Source organism: Corvus moneduloides, chromosome 4 (assembly GCF_009650955.1).
Source record: "Corvus moneduloides isolate bCorMon1 chromosome 4, bCorMon1.pri, whole genome shotgun sequence".
Lineage (NCBI taxonomy): Eukaryota > Metazoa > Chordata > Aves > Passeriformes > Corvidae > Corvus > Corvus moneduloides.
Genome location: NC_045479.1, coordinates 17363842 through 17387220, shown reverse-complemented (window position 1 = coordinate 17387220; position 23379 = coordinate 17363842). Strand labels below are relative to the sequence as shown.

The 23379-nt window shown below is 37.6% G+C and overlaps 1 protein-coding gene across 5 annotated transcripts in view; it reads left to right on the top strand.

The window, feature by feature from the left end:
* The window catches only part of FGD4 (FYVE, RhoGEF and PH domain containing 4), a 105352-nt gene extending 82663 nt beyond the window's left edge, over window positions 1-22689 (top strand). For all 5 annotated transcript variants that reach the window (XM_032105979.1, XM_032105981.1, XM_032105982.1 and 2 more), the window contains exons 6-17: window positions 1232-1377; window positions 4640-4796; window positions 5897-6035; window positions 6961-7019; window positions 7643-7789; window positions 9045-9217; window positions 11386-11416; window positions 11587-11682; window positions 12083-12208; window positions 14196-14336; window positions 15486-15626; window positions 15805-22689. In XM_032105979.1, coding sequence (XP_031961870.1) covers window positions 1232-1377; window positions 4640-4796; window positions 5897-6035; window positions 6961-7019; window positions 7643-7789; window positions 9045-9217; window positions 11386-11416; window positions 11587-11682; window positions 12083-12208; window positions 14196-14336; window positions 15486-15626; window positions 15805-16062 — 1614 coding nt within the window. In that variant the 3' untranslated portion in view covers window positions 16063-22689. The remainder of the gene's footprint in view (window positions 1-1231; window positions 1378-4639; window positions 4797-5896; window positions 6036-6960; window positions 7020-7642; window positions 7790-9044; window positions 9218-11385; window positions 11417-11586; window positions 11683-12082; window positions 12209-14195; window positions 14337-15485; window positions 15627-15804) is intronic.
* Window positions 22690-23379: the final 690 nt, after the last annotated feature.

The window sequence follows — 23379 nt, the reverse complement described above, 5'->3', positions numbered from 1 at the left end:
AACTGATACAGTAACTGTTCATGCTGCTTGGGGAGCTCAGTAACTGTCCTCCTGAAAGTGGATTTACACAGCAGATCCAGATTGTGATGGATATATGATGACTTTTAAAAGCCAGAGTATTGCAGGAAAAAAAATATTTACAGAAGTTTAAAAATTTAAAAAAAATGTTTACTTCCTTCACAGATTTTTCTGATGGGTAATGTACAATTATTTTCCTTGATGCCTTCATAAGTGCATTAGTGCTGTGTCTGTTTTCCAAATATTAACTGGAGAGGATTCTGAAAAATGACTTTCAAACACAGCTGCTCAACTGCTGCTAATGAGAGGAAAGCAGAAGACTGGGAAAGGACTGTTATATTTCTAAACTTGGTTGAAAAGTTGTGTAACTGTCTCTTTAGTAAAAAAAGTAACTTCAAAGTAACTAACTGTCCTGTTGGCAGTGCAGCAAACTGGGCACGTTTTATGTGGCAGTATATGGCTTTTTTCCTTTTAAGACACTTCTGCTGTCTCAGTTGGGGTGATCAAAGTTCCTATCTTCAGACTCTTTTCTTCTTTTGCAAGTCCTTACCCAGATTTCTGAAGCCCTTTTAGGGACATGTAATCTGTTCAAGCATGGGAGAGGGTGGCAGAGAGACGATAGCTCTCCAAAACCACTTATTTTGCGATGTGCATATTAACAAATGCACATTTTGTAGCTGCATGTAATCAGGTAGAGCCCACTGATGGAGAAAGAATATATTTATTTTTAAAAGAGACTGTGGTCCAATCAGAACTGGGCTCCCTCTGTGCTTTAAATAGTATGTGGGGACTGCTCATAGCCTGAAAATTACTTTGATTTGAAAAGGATAAGGGGATAAGGCATTCAAGGAAAGTGGTGAGGCTAATGGTGATCAGACATCATGCTAATTGCAAAGAACAGAAGAGTGGAAAATACAACTGGAAGGCTGGGAAAGCTGAGATGCTCTGGCTGTTAAAACAGGCAGGATGTCTGGAGCTGATCCAAAATGGCACTGCTTCAGTTTGGCTTTCCTTATGTCAGCTCTGCCTGCAGTGCTCTCCTGGCTCATGAGAAAGAAAGTGGGGTGTAAGGGGAGGAGAAGCTTTTCACTTCTAGTGAGGGAAAGACAATGAATGAGTTCATCACTACCTATCTATGGTATTGAAATATTAATCTTGCCTTGGTTAAATATAACAGGCTGACAGGTTTGGGGCTCTTTTTCCTGTATTGCAGGTATTCTACTCCAGACTCCTTGAGGAAGCCAACAGAGGTTCATTTCCACCTGAAGTGATTAATAAGATCTTTTCTAACATTTCTTCAATAAATGCCTTCCACAGTAAATTCTTACTTCCGGAACTTGAAAAAAGAATGCAAGAATGGTAAGAGGCACTTCACTGGTTAATATACTCCTAAAACTGTGTCTGTAGAAACTCTCTTGCAGGCTTGAGGTAGGGAAAGTATCTTCTCAGTTAAGCTCTCCAGGCCCAGGAACTCCTGTGAGTAAGAGAGCATCTGCTCTTCCACTCTTCCTCAGGAGCTGACTCAGCACAGGACTTGCATCATTTGCTCAAAATAAAGGACATGGATCTCACTGAAGCCAGGGAGATTACTCATGATCAAATGTCTTGCTAAATTAGGGGTTCAGACTCAAATTATGTGCTACCTGGTGAATTCATTGTATAGAATACAAAGTTGAGGTAAAGAACATGTACGTGGTTTATGACAATGCTGAAGTAGAGTAAACTTTGTTGTTACTGCTTTCTCTAATAAGGTGGGACACATTCTTCTTCTAGGTTTTGGTTTTCTGTTTGAAATTAAAATCCATGTCAGATATATTTAAGGGCCATTTTCCCCTCAGCTTTTCTTGACCTCTATTTGGAGCCAGCAAGGATAGAAGAGGTGTAAATATACTCTGTAATAATAATGTAGAGATGTAGTATCTTTATCCTGCCTTGGTGTGTGTGATTCTGGATATATTAAAACATAGCCATGCATTTTTGGTCTCTTCTATGTAATTGAAAAAAAAAAGTCTCAAAACACTTCTGCTTCCCTACCTTCTTTGGGAAAAAGGTTAACCTCATTTAAAAAGAAATTACAAATACAGCTTCATCCAGTTGTTCCACCTCAGCACTTGTTTGGCTCCTATATTCTATGATACCTGGAATTTATTATGAGGAATTCAAGTGTTTGTCCATGCATAGTTTCCAGTTACACTATCATACAACCCCTCTATTATCAAAAAACACACCATAAATGAGAAGAAAAATGTTTTTTTGGTGACATATATGAAAATCTTAGACCATACAAGGGTGCTCTAGCCAGCAGCTATGTATCTTCTGACTCTGTAAGATGATACCCCTTTAAATGATGATTCTTTAAAATAGAATACTTACCATGCACAAACACATGGTACCTCTGTGTAGTTTATAATGCAAGAAAGTCAATAAAATGTAAGCACTGTGAAATATAAGAAAGCTTACACCTTAAGTTCCCAGCAGAGTGACTTGAGTAAGGTAAAGCTCCCTGTTTCTTTTAACAAAAGTTGAAAAAATCTGATAGGAAATATGAATGCCTGGGTTACAATAGAGTGCATGTTCATGAGAAGTGGAGTTTAGATGTTAAAAAAACAGCTCACACTACATTATGTCAGTGCTGTATCATTTGAAATGAAATTCACGATGTAATCTTAAAATTCTGCTCTAGACGTGTTACGGAGCACAGAAGATGGGTTGCCTTACTTTACATATTTGCAAAATGCTAAACTGCTCACTACTACTGTGTGTATAACTATATTTTTTCAAAGGTTGAAAAGTGCTTCTGTTGATAAGCTTTGACTCTTGATGCAGAGCTAATAAATTGCATCACAAGGATATTATCTTTTCCACATTGCTTGAAAACAACCTTTGTGCTGTACCTGAGACAGCCTATTAAAAATGTCCTTGAAACATTGTTCTTTTGGGAGGAGTTAAAAAAAAAGGGTGTAGTTGAAGACATCTCTTTTTGATCATTGCTGAAAGAAAAATCTGGGGTAATTTTCTCTCCCCATCACTGGTCTCTGAAATTGTCTGGCACAATAGCTTCTGCCAGATACAGTCTTTTCTCAGCAGCTCCTCTCATTAGACACAAGAAATTGAGTATGTTCTGGGGGTAGGTTTATGTGCTTCAATTATTCTTTATCTTCCAGCAAAAAAGCTGGATAAAAATTTCTGACTCTTTCCTTGAGTTGTGGTTTGAATTGAAAACTTAGAGTAAAAATACGTAATTGTGTGACTGGGAAAGCAGATCAAAAGCAAATCCCTCTCTTTTGGAAGAAAAAGCAGTGTGAATCTAAACTTACCAAGTGAAAATGAAATTGTCTGCTAGCTGCAGTTTGAATGAGTTGAGCAACAGCTGGAGCTGAGTATCTCTTACAACACATGGCTTGAAAACACTGGAAACAGCCTTGTTGCAATGTATTTCCCATGGAAAATGTGTAACAGAGCGTAACAGAGCATAACAGTGATCCCATGCCATAGAATCATAGAACAGTTTGGCTTGGAACAGACCTTAAAGATCATCTGATTGCAACTGCCCTTCCATGGGCAGGGATACCTTCCACTGGACTATCAAACAAATTAAGAAGATAGAATACCCTGAGTCTTCTGTACCCAAGGACAACCAGTAGCAGATACTTGGGAATATTCTAAGAGCACAGCATGATTGCAGAGACCAGCTTCCCAACCTGCCTTGTCCCCTCATTGCCAACCCCAGTCCTCTGCCAGGTGTTACACAGCAACTCTCTGCGCTCGCAGAGGCAGCTGGGGCTGGACCAGTTTTTGACAGTCCTGCAATATTCAGTATCCAAGTATAACTTTTCCCTTCTGCACAGCTTTTCTCTCATAGAAGTGGTGTGTTGGAGTGGACTGTAGAAGTAATTGCAGTAGATTTCTTCACTTTAGACCACTATGAGAACATTGATTTCAGACTTTGAGAAATTCAGAGAGCCTGGCCTTGAAAATGAGACATGAAATGTGCTTCCTATGGTAGTTCTTGGAGATGCCTGTGTGCTTTGGGAGTGCAGCTTCTCTCAGCCTCTCCATCTGTTACTTTACTATTCTGTTTTATCTGAAGATACCTTTAGGAATTGGGAAAAATGCAGAAAGTTCTCACGAAAGACTGGAATCCAAGGGATTATCTTTCCTTCATATGCTTCTTTAGATAAATAGTAATTAAAAAAAAAAAGTTAATACATATATTTATAGAAGGCACAGAGGGGAAGATGTACAGTATGGGTTTAGCCCTCAAACCAAATCACAGGTTAGATATTTCAAAGGTTAAATTATGGTCAAAAGAAGATAATACAGTTTTAAGGAATTGCAGATAAAATAAATTAGGCTATGTTTTGTAAATAAAACCTTTCAAGTCTTCAATTTCTAGCTTTTCTTATTTTAGTCCTCTACATGACCTATAGTGCTTATACATCATCAAAGAGGATGCAAACACTCTTTCCATGTGAATTCAGATTTACTGTTTACGTTGGAACTCCACGTGAGGTGATCCCAAGCAGAAGGATTTTCTATTAAACGCTTGAAACCTTTTATAACCTTGTGTGACTTTTTTTCTTCCCTGTTTGCTCTGAGATTCCACCCTCTTACTTTGCAGGACTACCACCCCTAGGATTGGAGATATTCTGCAAAAGTTGGCTCCTTTCCTTAAGATGTACGGAGAATACGTGAAGAATTTTGACAATGCAATGGAATTGGTGAAAACGTGGACTGAACGGTCACCTCAGTTCAAATTCATTATTCAAGACATTCAGGTAATGGTGAGAATAACGTAGATCCTCAAGTAACACAAGCAATATATAACAATACAAAGGTTTGTGGATAAAGAAATGATTAAAGAGAAGATTAAATAACAAATCCCTCAGAATGAAGGTTGTTGTTTTTATCCACTTCACACTGCGTTTTTCCCTTCTCCTTCCAGCGTATGTGCGCAACCCACCCACAAAAATCCAGATTTTTCTCCTGCAAAATGGAGGAGCAAATTGTAAAGGCTGAAACATCTGAAGACTAAAAAAATAGTGCATTTTTTTGTAAATACCAGAAGTAAACACCACTGTAGGATAAAGTGACATAGCAGTGCAACTCTAGATCCCTGCACTGCCTCCTTAAACACTGTGTCTGCTCACAGTAATGCTGAGCACAGAAAGCTTCAGAGCCCCGGGATGCCAGTCCTTTCCAAAGGCTCATTTCACACCCTCTGGTGCTCCCTGTGGGTGTCTCTGGGAATTGGCAGGTGTGTCCCCTACCGCAGTCTGAGCACTTACAAATAGGAAAAAGTATTTCTACTTAAATTTTACTGCTCTGTGGGGTCTTGTGGTTGTAAGCCAGGGAAGAAAACAATTTAATGTAATTCTTGTTTTTCTAATCTAATTGCATCTAAGATTATGGAAATGAATATACATCTTAACATTTGAGGGAGGGACATTGCTGAGGGAGTTGACATTATAAATGAAACTCAAAGCATTCCCTCCTCAGATAGGTAAAATATACCTTTGTAGCCCATTTAGGTGATTGTTTATAATATGTGGTCATGAACTGTTCTTATTAATTCAGAAGTATTTCTCTTGTCTGTTATCACAAACCTCATTTAAAATGCACTGGAGTTTAAAAGATTTTTTTTTGTAAGACTTTTTGCTAAGACTGTCAAATACTTAGAAAAGCTTTTTTTTACAGTTATTTTTTGGGAAGATTTTCTAATTATCTGGTTTGGTAAAATAGTTCTGTTTTCTTTCAGAAGGTCTATCATGCACATTTCAAAATACATTGTTTACGTTTCATCAATCATGACTTTTATTTTACGATAGAGTAATGACATTCTTGCCTGCTTCATTGAAATATGTTTACAATTTTTTAGAAGGAAAAAGTGTGTGGAAATTTGACATTGCAACATCACATGCTAGAACCAGTCCAACGCATTCCACGCTACGAGATGCTTCTAAAGGACTACCTAAGGAAATTGCCTCAGGATTCCCTAGACTGGAAAGATGCTGAAAGTAAATATCTTCAGGCCATTAAAGGAGCTGTAATAAGATATTAGTAAGAGCATACTGTAAATTAGAGACATTTTCAGGAAAGATCAAGTGAAGAATTACCCATGAAAAGAATGATAGGATTTCTTCAGTGGAAACATAAGATTCTTTGAAAGAAAATCTGTTTGAATTGAAATTAATGTAAAAACCATAAAGCCTTTAGTATTCTCTTGGAGCACATACGTTTTGCTTTAGTTTTGAAATAGCACACAGGTTTTGATTTGTTTGCTTTGCAGGTGATCAGGGCTTGTGGTGGCTTTTTTTTTGGTTGTTTTTGTTTTTTGTGTGTGTTGCTGGCATATTGGTTTGCTTTGTGCACATTTGGAATGTGTGACTGTTATTTGTAAAACAGTGAAGTTAGACTCCTTGTATTTATAAGCTTCTGCATGGAAAAAGCACAGCCCACTTTTAAATTTCTTCCTCTCTGCATTTACACAAGAACAGTTCAAGATATTTGCCTGGAGTTTTCAAAATCACTTGCCAGATAATTCTTTTAAATATTTCATTTTTAGTACCAATACAGTAAACACTTGTAAGATGAGCTGTTTCAACTGGAAAATATAGTTCGACTTTCTGAATTACTTTGAGAAAAGGAGGGAGAGAACCATGGCTGTTCTTGTCACAGAAAAATGTGATTCTAAGTGCTGAAGTGCTACAGTAATCTGCAATAATTCTCTTCTGATCTTTCCATATTATAATTTCTATTTGGTAGCTGACTTTTTTATGCTTTCCACTTTCTTTTTATTGGTAACGGAAGAAATTTATTGTACTTTGTAATTTACATAAAAAACCAAACATGTTTATAGAATTACTCCCCCCCCCCCCCCTTTTTTTTTAATGTGAAAATGCAACTTACTGGTTTTACTTATTTTCTTTTTCTTCTGTCTAGAATCCCTGGAAATTATATCCACTGCAGCAAGTCACTCGAATAGTGCAATAAGAAAGATGGTAAATGATCCTTATTTTCCTGATCACTTTTCAGTATATTATATTTCAATATTTGGTGAAGCTAGGAGAGTGAATTGCAAATCTTCCTTAAAATGGCAAGAATTGGTTTCAATTGGGTCAGATTGTTCCTACTTAGTGTATTTATACAGCTCCTGGAGATGATAGACAAAATCTGTTACTGCAGCTAATTCTCTCAAGTGGGAAATGGGACAGATTTAGTTATTCTCCTGGCTCAAATCACTGACACTGCACTGAACTCTTAACCTTGGTTCATCTGTATCTGTCAGTGCAGGATAATGTTTGTAAAGAGCAGTGACTGTTTCTCTGCCAGATTGGGCTGGGATGGAAGGAACTTAATTGAAATGTGAGATATTTTGGGCAAGAAATTATGCAGACTGTACATATAACCGTGTTTTAAAAATTACCAAGGATATAACATTTCTAAAAGTACTTCTTTCTTTATCAACAAAGTTAATCAGTCAGACCGCACATACTGGGGATAAATATGTTTTTAAAAGCTAAGAGTCCCCAGATTTATGCATGCTCCCATTATTTCATTTAAACACGCATAAAGAGCTGTGCTTTCAATTAATAAGTTTTGTAACTATATTTTCACTGTAAAGGAGAATCTAAAGAAGTTGTTAGAGATATATGAGATGCTGGGAGAAGAGGAGGACATCGTGAACCCTTCAAATGAGCTGATAAAAGAAGGACAGATCCTTAAACTTGCTGCTCGCAACACGTCTGCTCAAGAGCGGTATCTTTTCCTGGTGAGTAGGGTGGCTGCTGATAACAGATGCACACCCTAGAGCACGAGAATTTTGAAATTCGCATTAAACTGAAACGTAAAAGCTTAGGGTATTTGTCCTGATACACTTGTGTGTTGAGGTCCCAGTAAGTCTCGTGGTTCTGTGGGAGCTTTTTATCGCAGCAGGTCATCCTCTCAGCAGGAATTCAAAAAGTATGGCCATGGTCCCTTACAACTCCCTTGGAAAAGGTTTGGTGTAGTTTGTTGCTTCCCATGCATTGAAAATTGCTGATATATTTTTGCTCATGGGCCTCTGGCACGGCCCACCCTCTGATTAATAAAGGATAGTGAAGGGATGTTGAGGCACAGCTCCTGCTTATCTGTGGTTCAAACAAAAGGAGAAATCATTGAATAGTAAGACCTCAGTTGGAGCTAGACAGCTGCTTTAAGTGATGTTCCCTTATATGAGAGGTGACAAGCTCAAATGTGCCTGTGATACAGACTAGGCAATAGTCTAGTTGGGGTTTCTATGAAATAGGATTTAACGGAAATGAGTTTTTCTTCTTAATATTTAATTTTGAGAAAAATGAGAGGGGAAAAATGTGAAAAAATTAAACACTTTATATCTGATTTAATAACTGAGCTTCTAGGCTGGGGCTTTAGACATTTAAAAATTATTTAAAGTTCTAACTTTAATAAAGGAATGTATCTTTGTCCTGCTCATGTACTATTTTTTCCCCCTGTGATATGGAGGGTTTCAGGGAATAAAAACTTTACGAAATGTTGTTTTGTCTTGGAGAAAAGACAAAAAATGTCTTCAAATAACATTGGTTGCAACAAGTACAAAACCAAATTATTTTGGTACAGGAGAAATATAAATGTATATACTGAAAGAAAGAGTCCTTATTCTGCAGTTTACAGTAGGTTTTGCAGAATTGGGGCACAAGAATGGGTGTCTTGTTAAAAAGCTTTACACTGGTAGAGAATATCTAGTTTGAGTACAGTTTGATAATAAATGCTATGAAGAGTGCTGCATATACAGAACAATTATTCTTACATTCACTGAAGCTGTCCCTGAATCCCATTTCTAAAGAAATAAGAAACAGAACTTGTCTTGCATTAGAGCTTTGGTCTTGTCATGTATGAACTGATCAGGAAAGGACCTGCTTTCTCACCCACCAAGTCTAGCTTTGTGATATTGTCCAGCTCTCAGTGGACAAACTGGCTTTATCTGTGTTTTTCTTAGTGCAAAACCATGTGTTTATTTTTTTCCCCAGTTTAACAATATGTTGCTCTACTGCGTCCCCAAATTCAGCCTGGTAGGATCAAAGTTCTCTGTTCGAACCAGAGTTGGCATAGATGGCATGAAGATTATAGAAACTCATAATGAAGAATATCCACACACTTTCCAAGTGTCTGGAAAGGAGAGGACACTGGAGTTGCAGGCCAGGTAAGCAGACTTTTTAGCCAGTTTCTTGAGATCAAACATATACACACAGAAGAGTGGATTAACAGATTTGAAGAAAGATGCAGTGGATTTCATCGTAATATTGGTGTTTTGAAAAATAGCCTAGGCTGCCAAAAAAACATGCATTGTCAGTCCAAGAACCTCTCTGAGTAGAAATCTAGGATTCATAGCACATTGCCTAACTTTGCAGAAATGCCCAAGATAGCTGTGAATGGGCTGGCTGGGAAATCAAGAGCAGTGCCAAGGCAGCCTGTCTGACTGAAGTGTTTTAGGACACTGAGTGTGTTTAGGACACAGAGGTGCCTCTGGGATCTGAGCTGCCTTGGTACCAATGAGTCTGTTCGCCTCAGGGCACAGAGCTCAACAAAGCTCTCCGCCCTGGTGGCTTTATCTCCACAGAACAGAGTTTTCTGAAGCAGCAGGTGGGCATCTGCTTTCCTCTGATCCTCAGGCCCATTTCCCATCTACTTGTTTTCTTCCAGTCCCAAGTATCAACCTGCTCCTGGAAGGCAAGCTCTCCTTTTAGTTCTTGGGTCCTTTTCCTCCAGCTGCACTTTTCTGACTGGCACTTTTTCTGCTTTCCTTATCAGTCCTTGTATCCTCCTTTTGCTGAGTTACCTTCCCCTTACCTTTTTGCATTGCCTGGACTAAATCTTCCCTGTCTAGACTCAAATAAAGAGAGATGCTCCTCCTCTTCTTTTAGGCCTGCTTAAAAGTCCCATTCTTAGCAGTCAGGATTTCATTGCAGAGAGGAGAGGACTAAATAAGCAGGAAAATGTCCATGGTGGGTCCAGTTCAGTGCTGGCACATTATATTTGGGGACAAACCATAGCTTGCTAGCCAATGAATTTGCAAGCTACTTTCCTTTATGGAAAACCTGTAATATTGAATGAGAGTTACAGCAGTGAATGTGCAAAGATAACAGCTGTTTACCTACACTTTCATTCAATTTGAAGTTAAATATCTACTTCAAAAATGACACAGGAAAAGCTTTCCACTAAGATCTGCAAGACTTCTGGGACGTATTTTTGGCTATCAGTCACGTCTACTGTAAATTACTGTATGATATCTTGCTAAGTAATATGAAAATTGTTATGCCATATACCCATTTCAATGGTGAAAGGTGGTATCTGGCTATACCATTTCTGAGTCATGTTTGAATTGGGAGAAAATTGATACAACAAACTAAGTTTATTTTGTTAACTTTCCTACATTACCAGTAGGAGAAAGTTTATTGCATTAGCTTATTTTAGGTGTGAGAAGCACAGATTTTCATCTTTTGTTTTGTTTTGTGATCATTGTTAGAATGCATTAAAGTCTGTACAAAATTATGAAGGAATAAGTACCAACAAGCTCTTATTCAATTATATTAGAAAAATCTGCATTAATGTTTGAGTAGTGTATGTGCCCTATGCCTTAACATCCTTAATTCATGAGCTTGTATAACACTGTGATAATTTTTCACTTACTCTCGGGGTATTCTTTACTAGTAGGCTTCTATTTATGTTTTCAAACTACTATTGGACTACATTTTCAATTACATTTTCAGTGTTTTTAAACAGCTGGTAGATTATTTCTTTGGAAGGTTGCTGGTCAGGTACTATGCTTAACAGCTCAGCTTTTGGGTTTTACTGTAAGCAGGTAGGAAGAATGATTTTGACTGCTTGGACAGGTTTCTTCTTCCTCATGCAGATGGTGTGTGGGAAGGGCAAACAGTTCTTTAGGATTCTGCTTGCTTAAAAGTTTTGCTGATACTGCAAAACAACACGTGGGGAGCTGTTTTAATCGACATGTTGTAAAGGTTCTCTTTTGCATCCTTCAGAGCAACCCACAGAAAAATTAAATTTTGTGTGACAGGTATTACATGGTGCAGCAGGGTTTTTTTCCCAACACGTTATCCAAGGAGGAGGCCACTTTTGGAGAGCCAGATACACCAAACTGTTAATTCTCATGTTTCTAACTTTTGTCTTCTGGTTTGGTTTGTTTAGTTTTTTGGTTTTTTTTTTTTCCAAGTTGGACAGTTAACAACTAGTATTGTTTAAATTTTTGAGAATTAGTGCAGAATTACTTGGCTTTTGCAAGAAGCTGTTGATAGTGGAATAATGTTTCCTGAACTAGTCTCAAACTAATGTGTCAAATATTTCTTTTAGTTCTGAACAGGATAAAGAAGAATGGATAAAGGTAAATTCATCTACATTCTTTATTTTCTAAACACTTTTTCACTGAAGCAATCAGAAAAGTAATATTCATGTTTTCTGTCTGTACCTTCTCTGCTGATCAATAAGTGGTCAGAATGCAGAATCTGTTTTAAATTTTACCATGTCTGAGGAATTTCTCCACTGTTTCCTTAGGCACTTCAGAGTACTATTGAAGCTTTTCAGCAGAGGAATGAAACCTTCAGAAATGCTATTGCTAAAGAATATGAAGACATGCCTGTTGAAGTCTCTGTAAGCTGCTGTTATTTCTTTGTAACCCTCTTAATACCCACTGTGTTCTTCAATGAGTGGAAAAAGTTTGGCAAGAACTTTGCTTTCAAGCTCACCATTCTTATAGCAGAATAATTACAAAGCAGTCATCTTGTTGGTAATTGTTTTTCTTCATAATGCCAAATCTTGTAAACCAGTCTCTTTCTTTCTTGAGACATGTAACAGAGCACTCTTTCAGTGACGCACCATGGGTTCTTTGTTATTTCTTTTATAGATTTCAAAATGCATTTTGAGCTATGTTTTGTAATTTCCTTTCCAGAGGAAGAGAATAATTATTTTCCCTATTTCAAGTACTGTGCAACTTTTTACTAGCTTTTTTTATTCTTTGATCTTCCTCCTGCCCCCCCCACCCCCCCTTCAGAATGCTGAGCTTGGGAAGAGAGCGCCGAGGTGGATCCGGGACAACGAAGTAACCATGTGCATGAAATGCAAGGAACCCTTCAATGCACTGACGAGGAGGAGGCACCACTGCCGAGCATGTGGACATGTAGGTGCAAACCCCAGTGCCTGTAGCTGCTCAGCAGGCCCAGGAATGTCTCCAAGCACCTGCTTGACTTCTCATGGCTCCTTGTCATCACAGAATCATAGAATGGCTTGGGTTGGAAGGGACCTTGAGCATCATCTAGTCCCAGCCCTGCTGCTGTGGGCAGGGACACCTTCCCCTAGACCAGGTTGCTCAGTGTCACATCCACCCTGGCCTTGAACACCTTCAGGGATGGGGCATCCACAGCTTCTCTGGGCAGCCTGTTCCAGTGCTGTGAAGTCTATTGCTGCATTTGTAGCTGAAAGAAGCAGCTCTGCATACCACCAAGAACCCTCTGCCTGCTTCAGTTGGCCTGGTGAATTTGGAAGCCATTAGGAGCAGTGTACATTTGTGTAAAATGTCCCAGGGCCCTGCACATAGTATACTGTTAGTTTTGAGACACCTCTACTAATACGAAGAGTTTCAAGACCATGTTAAGATGGCATAATCCAGCATTATTTTAGGCAGTGTTGGCTGTCTCCTCTTCACCAGAAGGCCATGAAACCCTGCAGTTTTTCACTAGGTTAACTTGGAGCTGTTCCCAGCTGGGTTCAGTGTGTAACTGTGTGAACATGTGCAAAGCATCAGGGAAGGAGGGAGTGTGAGGGTGGGGAGAGAGTATTGCTGCTTGCTTTCCGTGTGGGATGCTGCAGTAACATATCCAACTTGGGAGCAACCACCAAACAGCGGTAGTATGACTTGGGAGTGGTGAGAAGTTAACAGAAGAAGAGCAAACATACCGACTGTGCTTTCTCTTGCCACCCAGCAGCTCTGCCTTTCTCCACCAGATGGTGGTACAAGCTCAGCTTTAACATTTGTGGTACAGGGTGTGTTGCGTGATTTCTTTCGAATGTTTTTATGTGGCAGGAGGGCTTGCTGCATTCATAACGCTGCTTTTGTGCTTCCCAGGACACTAGAGACTTTTTCAGAAGCTGTGAATTACTGACTGTACCGTTTTCATATGAGGGTTTTACCCCCAGATCTTTCTGTCTTAAAATTCTGTTAATGTTAAAGCCACACCTTCTCCTTGCACTTTAAATTTAAAACACTTTTTCATGGGAGTTAATTTGGGCCAGCAGTGGTGGCTTCCTAGCAGTGACTAATTGGGAATACTTAACTAGCATTGTCTAGAGCTCCAAGCTGAAGGTGGTGATCTAGATTAGTACTGCAAAGCCTTGGTCTACAATAAAGCTTTGTTAGTGGTTCAAGTCCACTTATTTACCTTTCTTTCTTGAAAAAAACTACACTGACATTTTTTATTCAGGGCATCTTTTTTCATGTGAAATGAGAATTCTGTGGAGAAACATTTCTAATGAAACAACTCTCAGATCTCTCTTGCATTTCAGTTACATATATACTGAAAAGAGAAATCAGGAAAAATCAGTGTGATATTGGCTTATTTATTCTGTGTATTTATGATTGGATTTTGAAATTGTGATTTTTATATATAGGTATATATACATTTAAGCATGCTAATATTTATTAGCAAGTTTAAAAACCAGCAATTTCTGATTTTATCATACTTTATCATTAAAAGGTCATCTCAATTGTAGGCTTCATTCATTCACTTGACCTCATTTCTGAGGTGTTATATAGAAAGCCAGTTGGTAAATGTACCCTTTCAGATTGGAATGTGAAGAAACTACCAGCATGGCTTGTGCTATATTCTGATTCTATACCTAACTGTAAACTGCAGATATCATGAAAAGCCTAATGTGATTTTATGCAAAGTACAAAATTTCCACCAGGTAAATAGGAAGAAGCACTTCTAGTCAAGAAGTAGTGGCACAAATTTGGAAAATCATTATTTTCAAGTAAGTTATTGTTGACATGTTATAAAGATATTATCTTGTATATAATTTAAAAATATACTACAAAATAGAATACTACTAATTTTTATTTATAGTTTAATAAACTTCTATAAATACTTAATTTTTTTTTTTTTTCTAAGGTGGTTTGCTGGAAATGTTCTGATTACAAAGCACATCTGGAATATGATGGCAATAAATTGAACAAAGTCTGTAAGGACTGCTATCATGTTATAATTGGTTGTACAGACAGTGAAGAAAAGAAGAGGAAGGGCATCTTGGAGGTATGCCATTCAAGAATGCTATATATGTATAGCTGCAATCATTTTGGCTCATCAGTAGGTGAAAAATGGTAGCGTTCTTGCAGGGTTTATTTCCTCTTTGAGAAATAGAAAGTGTTTGGCTCAATTTCATCCCATTCCATAGATTTGGGTTTCAGCACTCACCTTTGCAAAACTGCTTTGTTTCTTGCAACTTTTCATATTTTTTTAAGAGAATTATGAACCTTAGAACTTGTTTGCTTCTTTCAATTACATCAGCTCCTGTGACAAAATTTAACCTTTCCTTGTAAAATTTCAGTTTTCTTCTTCTGCACTTAAGCTTTAATAGCAACAAACCCCACTGCTACCGCAGTGATTCTTGAAAATATACACCCAGACTGAAAGAACTGGGGATAGAAACAAGGAGAATGGGGGAGAAATTTGCTCTTCAGAGCCTGAGTAGTAAGATACTGGTTTTGATCCATGAATCAAATGGATCTTTAAGTTGTCAGGTTGCCCTCAGCTTTTGGCATCTGAAAAGTCAAGATCGATGGAAATTTTAACACATAATCATTTTGTGTTCTTTCTTATCATCTCAGGTTCACTATTTAACTTGAGTAGTGTGTTACTCCATCTACAGATTTTAAGTAATTAATCTAATCTTTTCTCTAGGATTAGTGCTTGTGTGGTTATATGATTCTTAGAGATGTGTTTGAATTTGATTCCATCATAATATTTTGACTGCCAAAATAGATAAATTGTCATGTTGGATAGTTAGTGGCACTTCAGTGCCTAATATGGTGTTATTTTGGAAATCAGACGTTGTTGTAGGTGCTCAGATACAGAGAAAGGCTGGCTGTGGTGGCAAAATGAAAATTGGAGTGATATAGAAGTCTATAATCCAAAATTACTGATGAAAAAAGGAACAGATTACACATGCTAAGGGAATATGTTTTGTGATTGTATGTGTTTTTTATATATATTTTTATATATATATACATATTTTCTCCCTGAATCCACTCCTTCATGATCTTTCTTGGATATTTCCTGAAGCTCTTTTGCAGATACTATCCAGGATTTGATAGGAATGGTGATAAACTTATTGCTTTTCTGTTCTTACTCTTTATTGACGGAAAGTTTATTTTCCTTTTTATGCTTTATACTATCTCCTAGATTGAATCTGCAGAAGTCTCTGGAAATAGTGTCATATGTAGCTTTCTTCAGTACATGGAGAAGTCCAAGCCCTGGCAGAAAGCATGGTGTGTCATACCCAAACAGGAGGCCCTTGTGCTCTACATGTACGGTGCTCCACAGGTATGTACAGGGGAAATGGAAACGATTTTAGTAATTATTGCCACTGATATTTGAGGAAGAGATGTCAAATAGCTTGGGAATGGAGGAAAGATCCAAGTGTTTTCACCAGCCTGTATAGCAAATGAGAGGTAATGGGCAATTAGTTGGCTGTTCTTAATAAAGAACTTCTTCTTCTCAGGATGTTAAAGCTCTGGCTACAATTCCTCTTCTGGGCTATACAGTGGATGACACTCCAAAAAGTGCTGACCTCCCCCACAGCTTCAAACTGACCCAGTCCAAGTCTGTGCACAGCTTTGCTGCAGACAATGAGGAACTGAAACAGAAGTGGCTAAAAGTTATTCATTTAGCTGTCAAAGGTGAGACACCAGAATGTCAAAATGAACTGCAAGTGAATTTAGAAGAGCAGCCTGAATCTTCTAAAAAATCTGAATGCTGAAGCTCAAGAACACGTGGCATTTTTAAAAGATTTCAATTGAAATTGTGGTTAACCTTTGTGTTAACCTTTCTCTGCTCAATCAAGGAAAAAAAAAAGGAAAAAAAAAAGAAAAAGAAGCTTCTTCCTACCATACACATCTTGGCACTTTATGTTTGGGAAAAAATTCTGGTCTTTTTAGGGATCTTTTTCTTATATTTATGTTCTGTCAATAAAAGTGGTGTACAGGTCCATTTCAGAGACTTTTTTTAAAAAATGTGAATGCTATTAAAAATACTTACTAACTTTACTGTACTACTTATTTGTTGTAATGCAATGGTTTTTTTTTAATCCAGTTGCTCTTCAGTTAACATTTGCTACCTTCATTAAGAATGCAAATATTTGAAGCTTCCTACTTACATGTTAGGACTTGCAACAGGATAAAAGATATACCTCCACATTGCCAAAATAGATCTGTACTTAAATATGCAGGGACAGTTTAGTTTAATGTATGTAGTTTATAGGTTGATTTCCACAGTTCTGTACATATGTTGTATTCACTTGTATCTTTTTAATTAAAGTAATGCAAATTGCTTTCACAGGTATATTGGCTTTTAAGGTTTCAATTTATCAAGGAATCAATCTAATGATTTCCAATCTAGGAATAAATACCTAAAATATGAGAAAACTATATATAATATATGTACAGTATTAAAAATGTACAATACTTGATTATTGCTTTGATTTCATGATACTGGGTTCTTATTAGTGAATAATTTATTTTTTAAAAAAAGCATGTTTTCTATTTGAAATTAAACACAGTCCTAAATTGAAAAATACTGTTCAGTGATTTGTTTTAATAGCTGACACTTAATGATCTTGATACTTTTATGCATCAAAAAATTAGCAGTAATGTAAGTGGCATGCAATGAACAAATGAGTTCCAGTTGTGTTTAAACAAGTAGTGGCTTTTCTTCAGTGTCCTATCACTGTTAGCTTTTAAGAGTGCAGTAGTTTGTTGCTCAAATGCAGTATGTGGTTTGAGAAAAGCAACAGATTCTAGCAACCTTCTGGGAACGTGTATTTTTGCTATTATGGTTATTGGAACAAAACATTTTGAACTTAAGTTTTTTAATTTTTATAGAAGATTAGGTATTGTAACGTTTATTTATGACAACAATCTTCAAGGATTATTGTCTTAAAGTAGAGCCTGCTTTATAAAAATTTAGTATGAAGTCTGAGCTTGCAAATTTGAAATTTTATTAACTATTTGTTTTCTGCTTCTGGGTATAAGGACTCACTGGCTTTACAATATTAAGTTCCTTATGAACTTCCATTCCTATTAGGGTTTTTATACATAGAGGCAAATGACCTCCCTAAAATTTTTACTGTAATATCCTTGAATGAAATATGGCAAACTCAGAGGTAGTGACTGACTATCAACTAAAATCGTTGCTGTCTTTCCTTTTTTAAACCCTTAAAGGAAGGAAAATATGTAACTTCTACAATCAACTTGTCATAAGAACATTCAGGAGTCTCACTTAATAAATCTGCAATCTGTGTTTTAAATCATGTCAAGCTGAAGAGCTCAGGTTCAGTTTTGTTAGTAGCATGACAACAGATTTAAATTGTTGGGGTTTTATAATGAGTTTGTCAAACAAACTATTCACTGAACTCCTACACCTTCTTTACTCTTTCTGCAACACTGCAGGGACCAAAACCCAACACATTTTGCATTTAGCAAGAGATTAATATCTGTTTGTAGTGTCAAGCATACATGAGCATGCAGTGTCCATCATTCCTTCATAAGAATGTTGTGTAAGTTAATGTCAGTGGGATGGATTTTGCTCTCACCTGCAGAGGTCCAAGATCTACAATAGCCTTTAGATTCCACAGCTTTACACCGGTGTTAATAGCAATCAGGACATGGTATGGTAGAGTACTAACTCTCCAGCTGACTTGGTGCATGTCAGTTCTGAATTCTCTTCCTTGGGTGCTCCCTGTGTCCAGATTATTCTGGATATAACCCTAGTATTAATTTTATCTGATGTGCAAGCTCTTCTGTAATTCTCTTAGAGATTTTAAATTACTTCTACTGGCAGCTGTGTTTACCTTTAGCAAGGGGCAGCTCAAGCCTGTTTTGGTTCATGTTGGTGAGTACCATCAGATCTTTTCCAAGGTCTCCCTAGCTAATACATCTTGCATATACCTTGGCAAGGGATGGGGGAACATTCAGGTAAGCTAGCAGAACTCTTGGTGGCAATCTTTCCTTCATGGCCATCTCCCAAAAGTGGCTATCTTCTACAAGAGCCTCAAGTGCAATTGTGGGATATGGAGAGTTGTCTTACCACATCCCAACGTATCAAAACAGTTTCCCATGGTCAAGTTGTTGAGCGTAAAGGAAGAAGTTGCTTTAAAGGAGTTCTCAGATAGGAAGGACTGAGCTGTACTGAACATATGATGGTATGACTGTAGTAAGAGAATTAATTAGGTTGGAAAAGGCCTCTTAGATCACTGGGTCCAACCATTGCCCAGCACTGCCAAGTCCACCACTAAACCGTGTCCCTAAGTGCCACATCTTTTAAATACCTTCAGGGATGGTGACTCAACCCTTTCCCTAGGCAGTCTGGTCCAATGCTTGACCTCCCCTTTGGTGACAAAATATTTTCTAAAATCCAGTCTAAACCTCCCCTGGCACAACTTGAGGCCACTTCCTCTTGTCCTATTGCTTGTTTCTTGGGAGCAGAGACTGATCCCCTCCTCGCCATCATCTCCTTTCAGGGAGTTGTAGAGAGCGATAAGGTCCCTCCTGAGCCTTCCTTTCTCCAGGCTGAACACCCCCAGCTCCCTCAGCCACTTCTCACAGGACTTGTGCTCCAGACCCTTTACCAGCTCTGTTGCCCTTCTCTGGGCCCACTGCAGCACTTCCATGTCCTTCTTATCATGTCTTTCACATCCCAGAACTGGACACGGCACTTGAGGTGCAGCTTTGCCCATGCCAAGTACAGGGGAACAGTCATTGCCCTGGTCCTGCTGGCCACACTATTGCTGATATAATAGTGTGTCTTGCCCATCTGGGCACACACTGGCTCATTCTCAGCTGCTGTCAACCAGCAATCCCAGGTCCTTTTCCACCAGGCAGCTTTCCAGCCTTTCTTCCCCAAGCCTGTAGCGCTGCAGGGGGTTGCTGTGACCCAGATGCAGGACCCAGCAACTGGCCTTGTTGAACCTCATGGAGCTGGCTTAACCCATTGATCCAGCCTGTCTGGATCTCACTGCAGAGCCTTCCTGCCCTCCAACAGGTCAACATCCTATCCAACTTGGTGCTGTGTAGTACACTCTGTCTTCTAAGCTCCTGCAAACTTAATTCTAAGCCAGGTAGGAAGCCCCATTCCAGTTTAGTGATTAGAAGTAGGAATTTCTGTGCTGCTTTATTGTTATAATGGTATTGAGTAGTTGAAGCTACTTGAATGGTTGCAGCATCTCTCAGATGAAGCCCTGCATTTGGGCATAAGCAACTTGAAATGAAGTTAGCACTGGGAGTTGTTTGTTTGGATGTTAGCCTCATGTTTGCTTTCAGCCACTAAATTTTATATAGTACACGATATTTTATTTACCCTAGTGAAACCCCTTTTATGTTCTCATAATCAATTGCTTGGTTAGGATTGTTCCCTCTGAGTCAGAATGTGTTGGCACTCAAATATATGGTTCTGTGTGTATTTTGTGGGAAAAGTATGTATTACCACTATTCAAGCACATCAGAATATGGAGAAATTGCTTCTAAATTTAACCACCCCGTTGTCTTCATTCTTCACAGACAAGCCCTCCTACAGCATCCCAAACTTTAAATTGTAAATTAGGACTGCAGAGGAACAAATGCAAAGTCATAGCTGCTGTGGCTTAAGAACTATGACCAAAGCAGTGAAATGAAAACCATCATTCTGTCAAGGTAGAAGCTGTTCCCATTTGAACTAAATTCTTAAATTCTTCAAGGAAAAGAAAAAAGGCATTAAATTTGTGAGCATAAAGCTCTGTGTGTAAGGAATAAACTGTAACTAAGCATTCATTCATAATGCATGAATGCATGTGAATGGCTCTGCTGAATTATTTAAATTTTGCAACTCTTGTGTTCAAGAAATACTTGTTTCTCACTTTAAAAGTGATCGGTCCTCTGTGCGATTTAAAGCAGATCAAAAGTTATTTTAGTGGTTTTATCTGTGTTCAACCAGAACAAGACTTAATTTTATCATTAATATTTTTGGATCATAGTAATATATTTTTTGAAATTACTTATTTTTCCCCCTACCATGGGAAAATAGTGTATCATAATATCTGCATGTCTGCACCATTCCTCCAGACCCTCTAAAAATTCTCTTTTGGTATCAGGTACTCCTGCTTGGTTGAAGAGCTGCTATAAAACCTGTATCATGTAGTATTTTCAAATCGCTTTATGCTGAGTAGTTTTGTTTATTCCAAAATGTATTTAACTTATATGTGCAAAATAGATATTGCGAGTACAAAACATTCTCTTCTATTTGGAGTAGAATATTAAACCACTTTAATTGCATGTATATATAGTAGCACCTTTTTATGCAAAACCATCTCAAAGTGCTTTACAAATCTCCTCAAAGATTCTAACTTCCTTTCATAGAAAAGAGGATTTTTATTCTTCATGTTTTCAAATTATGGATGAAGACAAGGCACTGATTAAATATAGAGTAAATACACTACCACCTAAGTAAAATTTAGGTGAGATTATAGAAGTATGCTCTAGAGTGGAGTCATAGGGAAAAAAAAATACATATATTTAAAAAAGACAACAAGTGGGAAAGATGTGGAAACACTTGACAGGTTGTTTGGGTTCATCACCACATAGCTAGTATTAAAAAATCATCAGCTTTTAATGTCAAGGAAAGACTAAATAAAATTCACAGAGGGTAGTTATTTCTTATACTGAAGGAAAGACTTTCAGGAAAGAAATAAACATTCCATGTAGAAATAATCCTAAGCAATAAAAAAAGGTCTTTCTCCATATAGCTGCTCTAAACTAGTACAGGCCTGCTGGAGCTATTATACCTTCAGTGATTTAAATTCATGTGGAATCTGCCTTACATTATGTAAGGACATTTGTGGAAGATGAAACTTCCACCAGTTTGGGAGCTGCTGAGATAGCATGTTTTCATCTGGAGGTAATTGATGTAGGGGTGAATGTAAACAGCTGGAAATATATATCCAAAAGTAAGTGATTGGAGAGAAATAATTTTGTGGTAGAACTGACTATCCTTAAGATAAATCTGTTGGTGAAATGGGCATCATTCTTAGTCTCTGTGGTCTACTGTTATTTGAAATCTGAAATTAAATATGTGGGGTTAATGTTTTTTTCTCTAGTCTATGGCCCTGTTGGTGTGAGGAATTTATCTAGCTGGTTCTGACCCATGGAACTGTAAGTATGTTCCTCAGATAGGAGTTTTAATCTGCTAGCCAGATTGTTTCCTAAATCCTTTTCCTTTGACAGAACATAACATTAATTTAATGATTACATATGTGTGTGTATATACACATATGCATATGTGTGTGTGTATATGTATATAAGTGTATTTATGTATTTGAGACTATTATTCAGATGGCTTGTTTTCAAGCAGTATTTCACAATCAAAAAATACACTGTGCTGCATTCAAAATAGAATGTATAATGACTGTGTTGAGTATGCTTTCCAGAAAAAGGAGAAAGATTGAGGTAGATCTGCATGTTTACTATTTCAGCCTATAAAAACAAACACAAAAGCTCCCACAAACATGCTAATTCCAGTGAGGCATTTCAATCAGCTTTCTTTGAAATCTTGTGATTTAATCTTCCCAGAATCAACTCTGGCATTTTGTTTCACCCTTTCCTCTTCTTAGCACAAGTGAATGTAGCATGTGCTTTTTCTCAAAATCCTCAAGGAGATTTCTTTGAATAAAACATGTTTTCAGCCTCTGCATAACACCAGCCTACTTCTGTTTGTGGCTCATCCTCATAGATTCATTAAGTATTTATGGTGGAAACATTCAGAAAAGAGGGAACTCTAGCAAAGCATTTTTGCATCTATGTGCCCTGGTATTTTTAAGCCAAATTTGTTGCATGTAGAGAACAGTTTGCGATAGAAATATTATTTTTTCTACCAGTGTATTTTCTGGTCTGCAGCCCTTAAGGCAGATTAATGCATTAATTTTAGTGGGAGCTGTATCAGCTGTAATTGATACATTCTAACTCAAACATTTTAATGTTTGACATCAGAATTACAGGCTATACATGTTAATTTCCCTTCATTATGGAAGCATTTCTGATTTTAATTGCAAAAATGTTTCTTAAAAAAAAATAATTGGAAGAGGTGTAAATTTGTTTTGGTTTTGCAATAAAGTGAATAATATTAAAAAGGTGAAATAAAAATGCCATTGTAAGTTGTGCAAATGTAAGTCATCATTTTTATGGTTAAGAAATATATGAATGTAAAAAAAGTTGAAGATATTGTACATATTTTCTGTAATATATGTATATTTGATCCTAAGGTGGGTGGAGAATTGTAAAAATTAAGCACTTTAATTCATGTTGAGTACTTAAAAAGAAAAGAAATTTGTATCCTGTAAAATAAAAGCATCATTAAATAAGTATTGCTGGTTGACTCTCTTTTTTCGTCCACCTACTGCTCATTTTGCTGATTAAACCTTTAAGCTGTGTTTCTTGTGTGCGACGGTGTGGAGCTGGTTTGGAGCACTGGTATCTAATTTGCTGAAGTGCTGGTTACTCACAAGTGCTGCTAAGTTGGTGAAAGATGTATTCTGAGTTTATAAAGGGTTTATTTAATGCTATGACATCCTAGGTGGGAAAGAAAAAAGATGTGGTCTCTGCAATCCTGCACAGTTTCATCCAGATTTCTGTAATGGGAATGTTATGTGAGTGCTTTATGGACGTCTATATTGCCATCCCTGTAGAAAAGTGCAGAAATAAAGGAAAACATTCAGCATAGCCCCACATCTTTCTTAGTATTACTCAATACTAAGTGATCAGCATGATCAGAGTTAGTGGTGCTGCCAAGCAAAAAATGATCAGGTAATTATCTGGATGTGTCCTTTAACAGACAAAAACTGGTTGCAGTTGCCTCCAATTTCCATCCTCGGCACATGTTAAACCTGTTTTGACTGTATCTGATTTATTCTTGGTATTCTTCTGGAGGTGGGCACAATGTTGCAGAAAACACTTGCCTCAAAACAGAGGAAAAGTTACCGTAGCACTTGGCTCCTGTCTGGAAGGAGTTGCATACAAGAATTTTTGTTCCATTTCTACATCTTCTCTTTGCACAC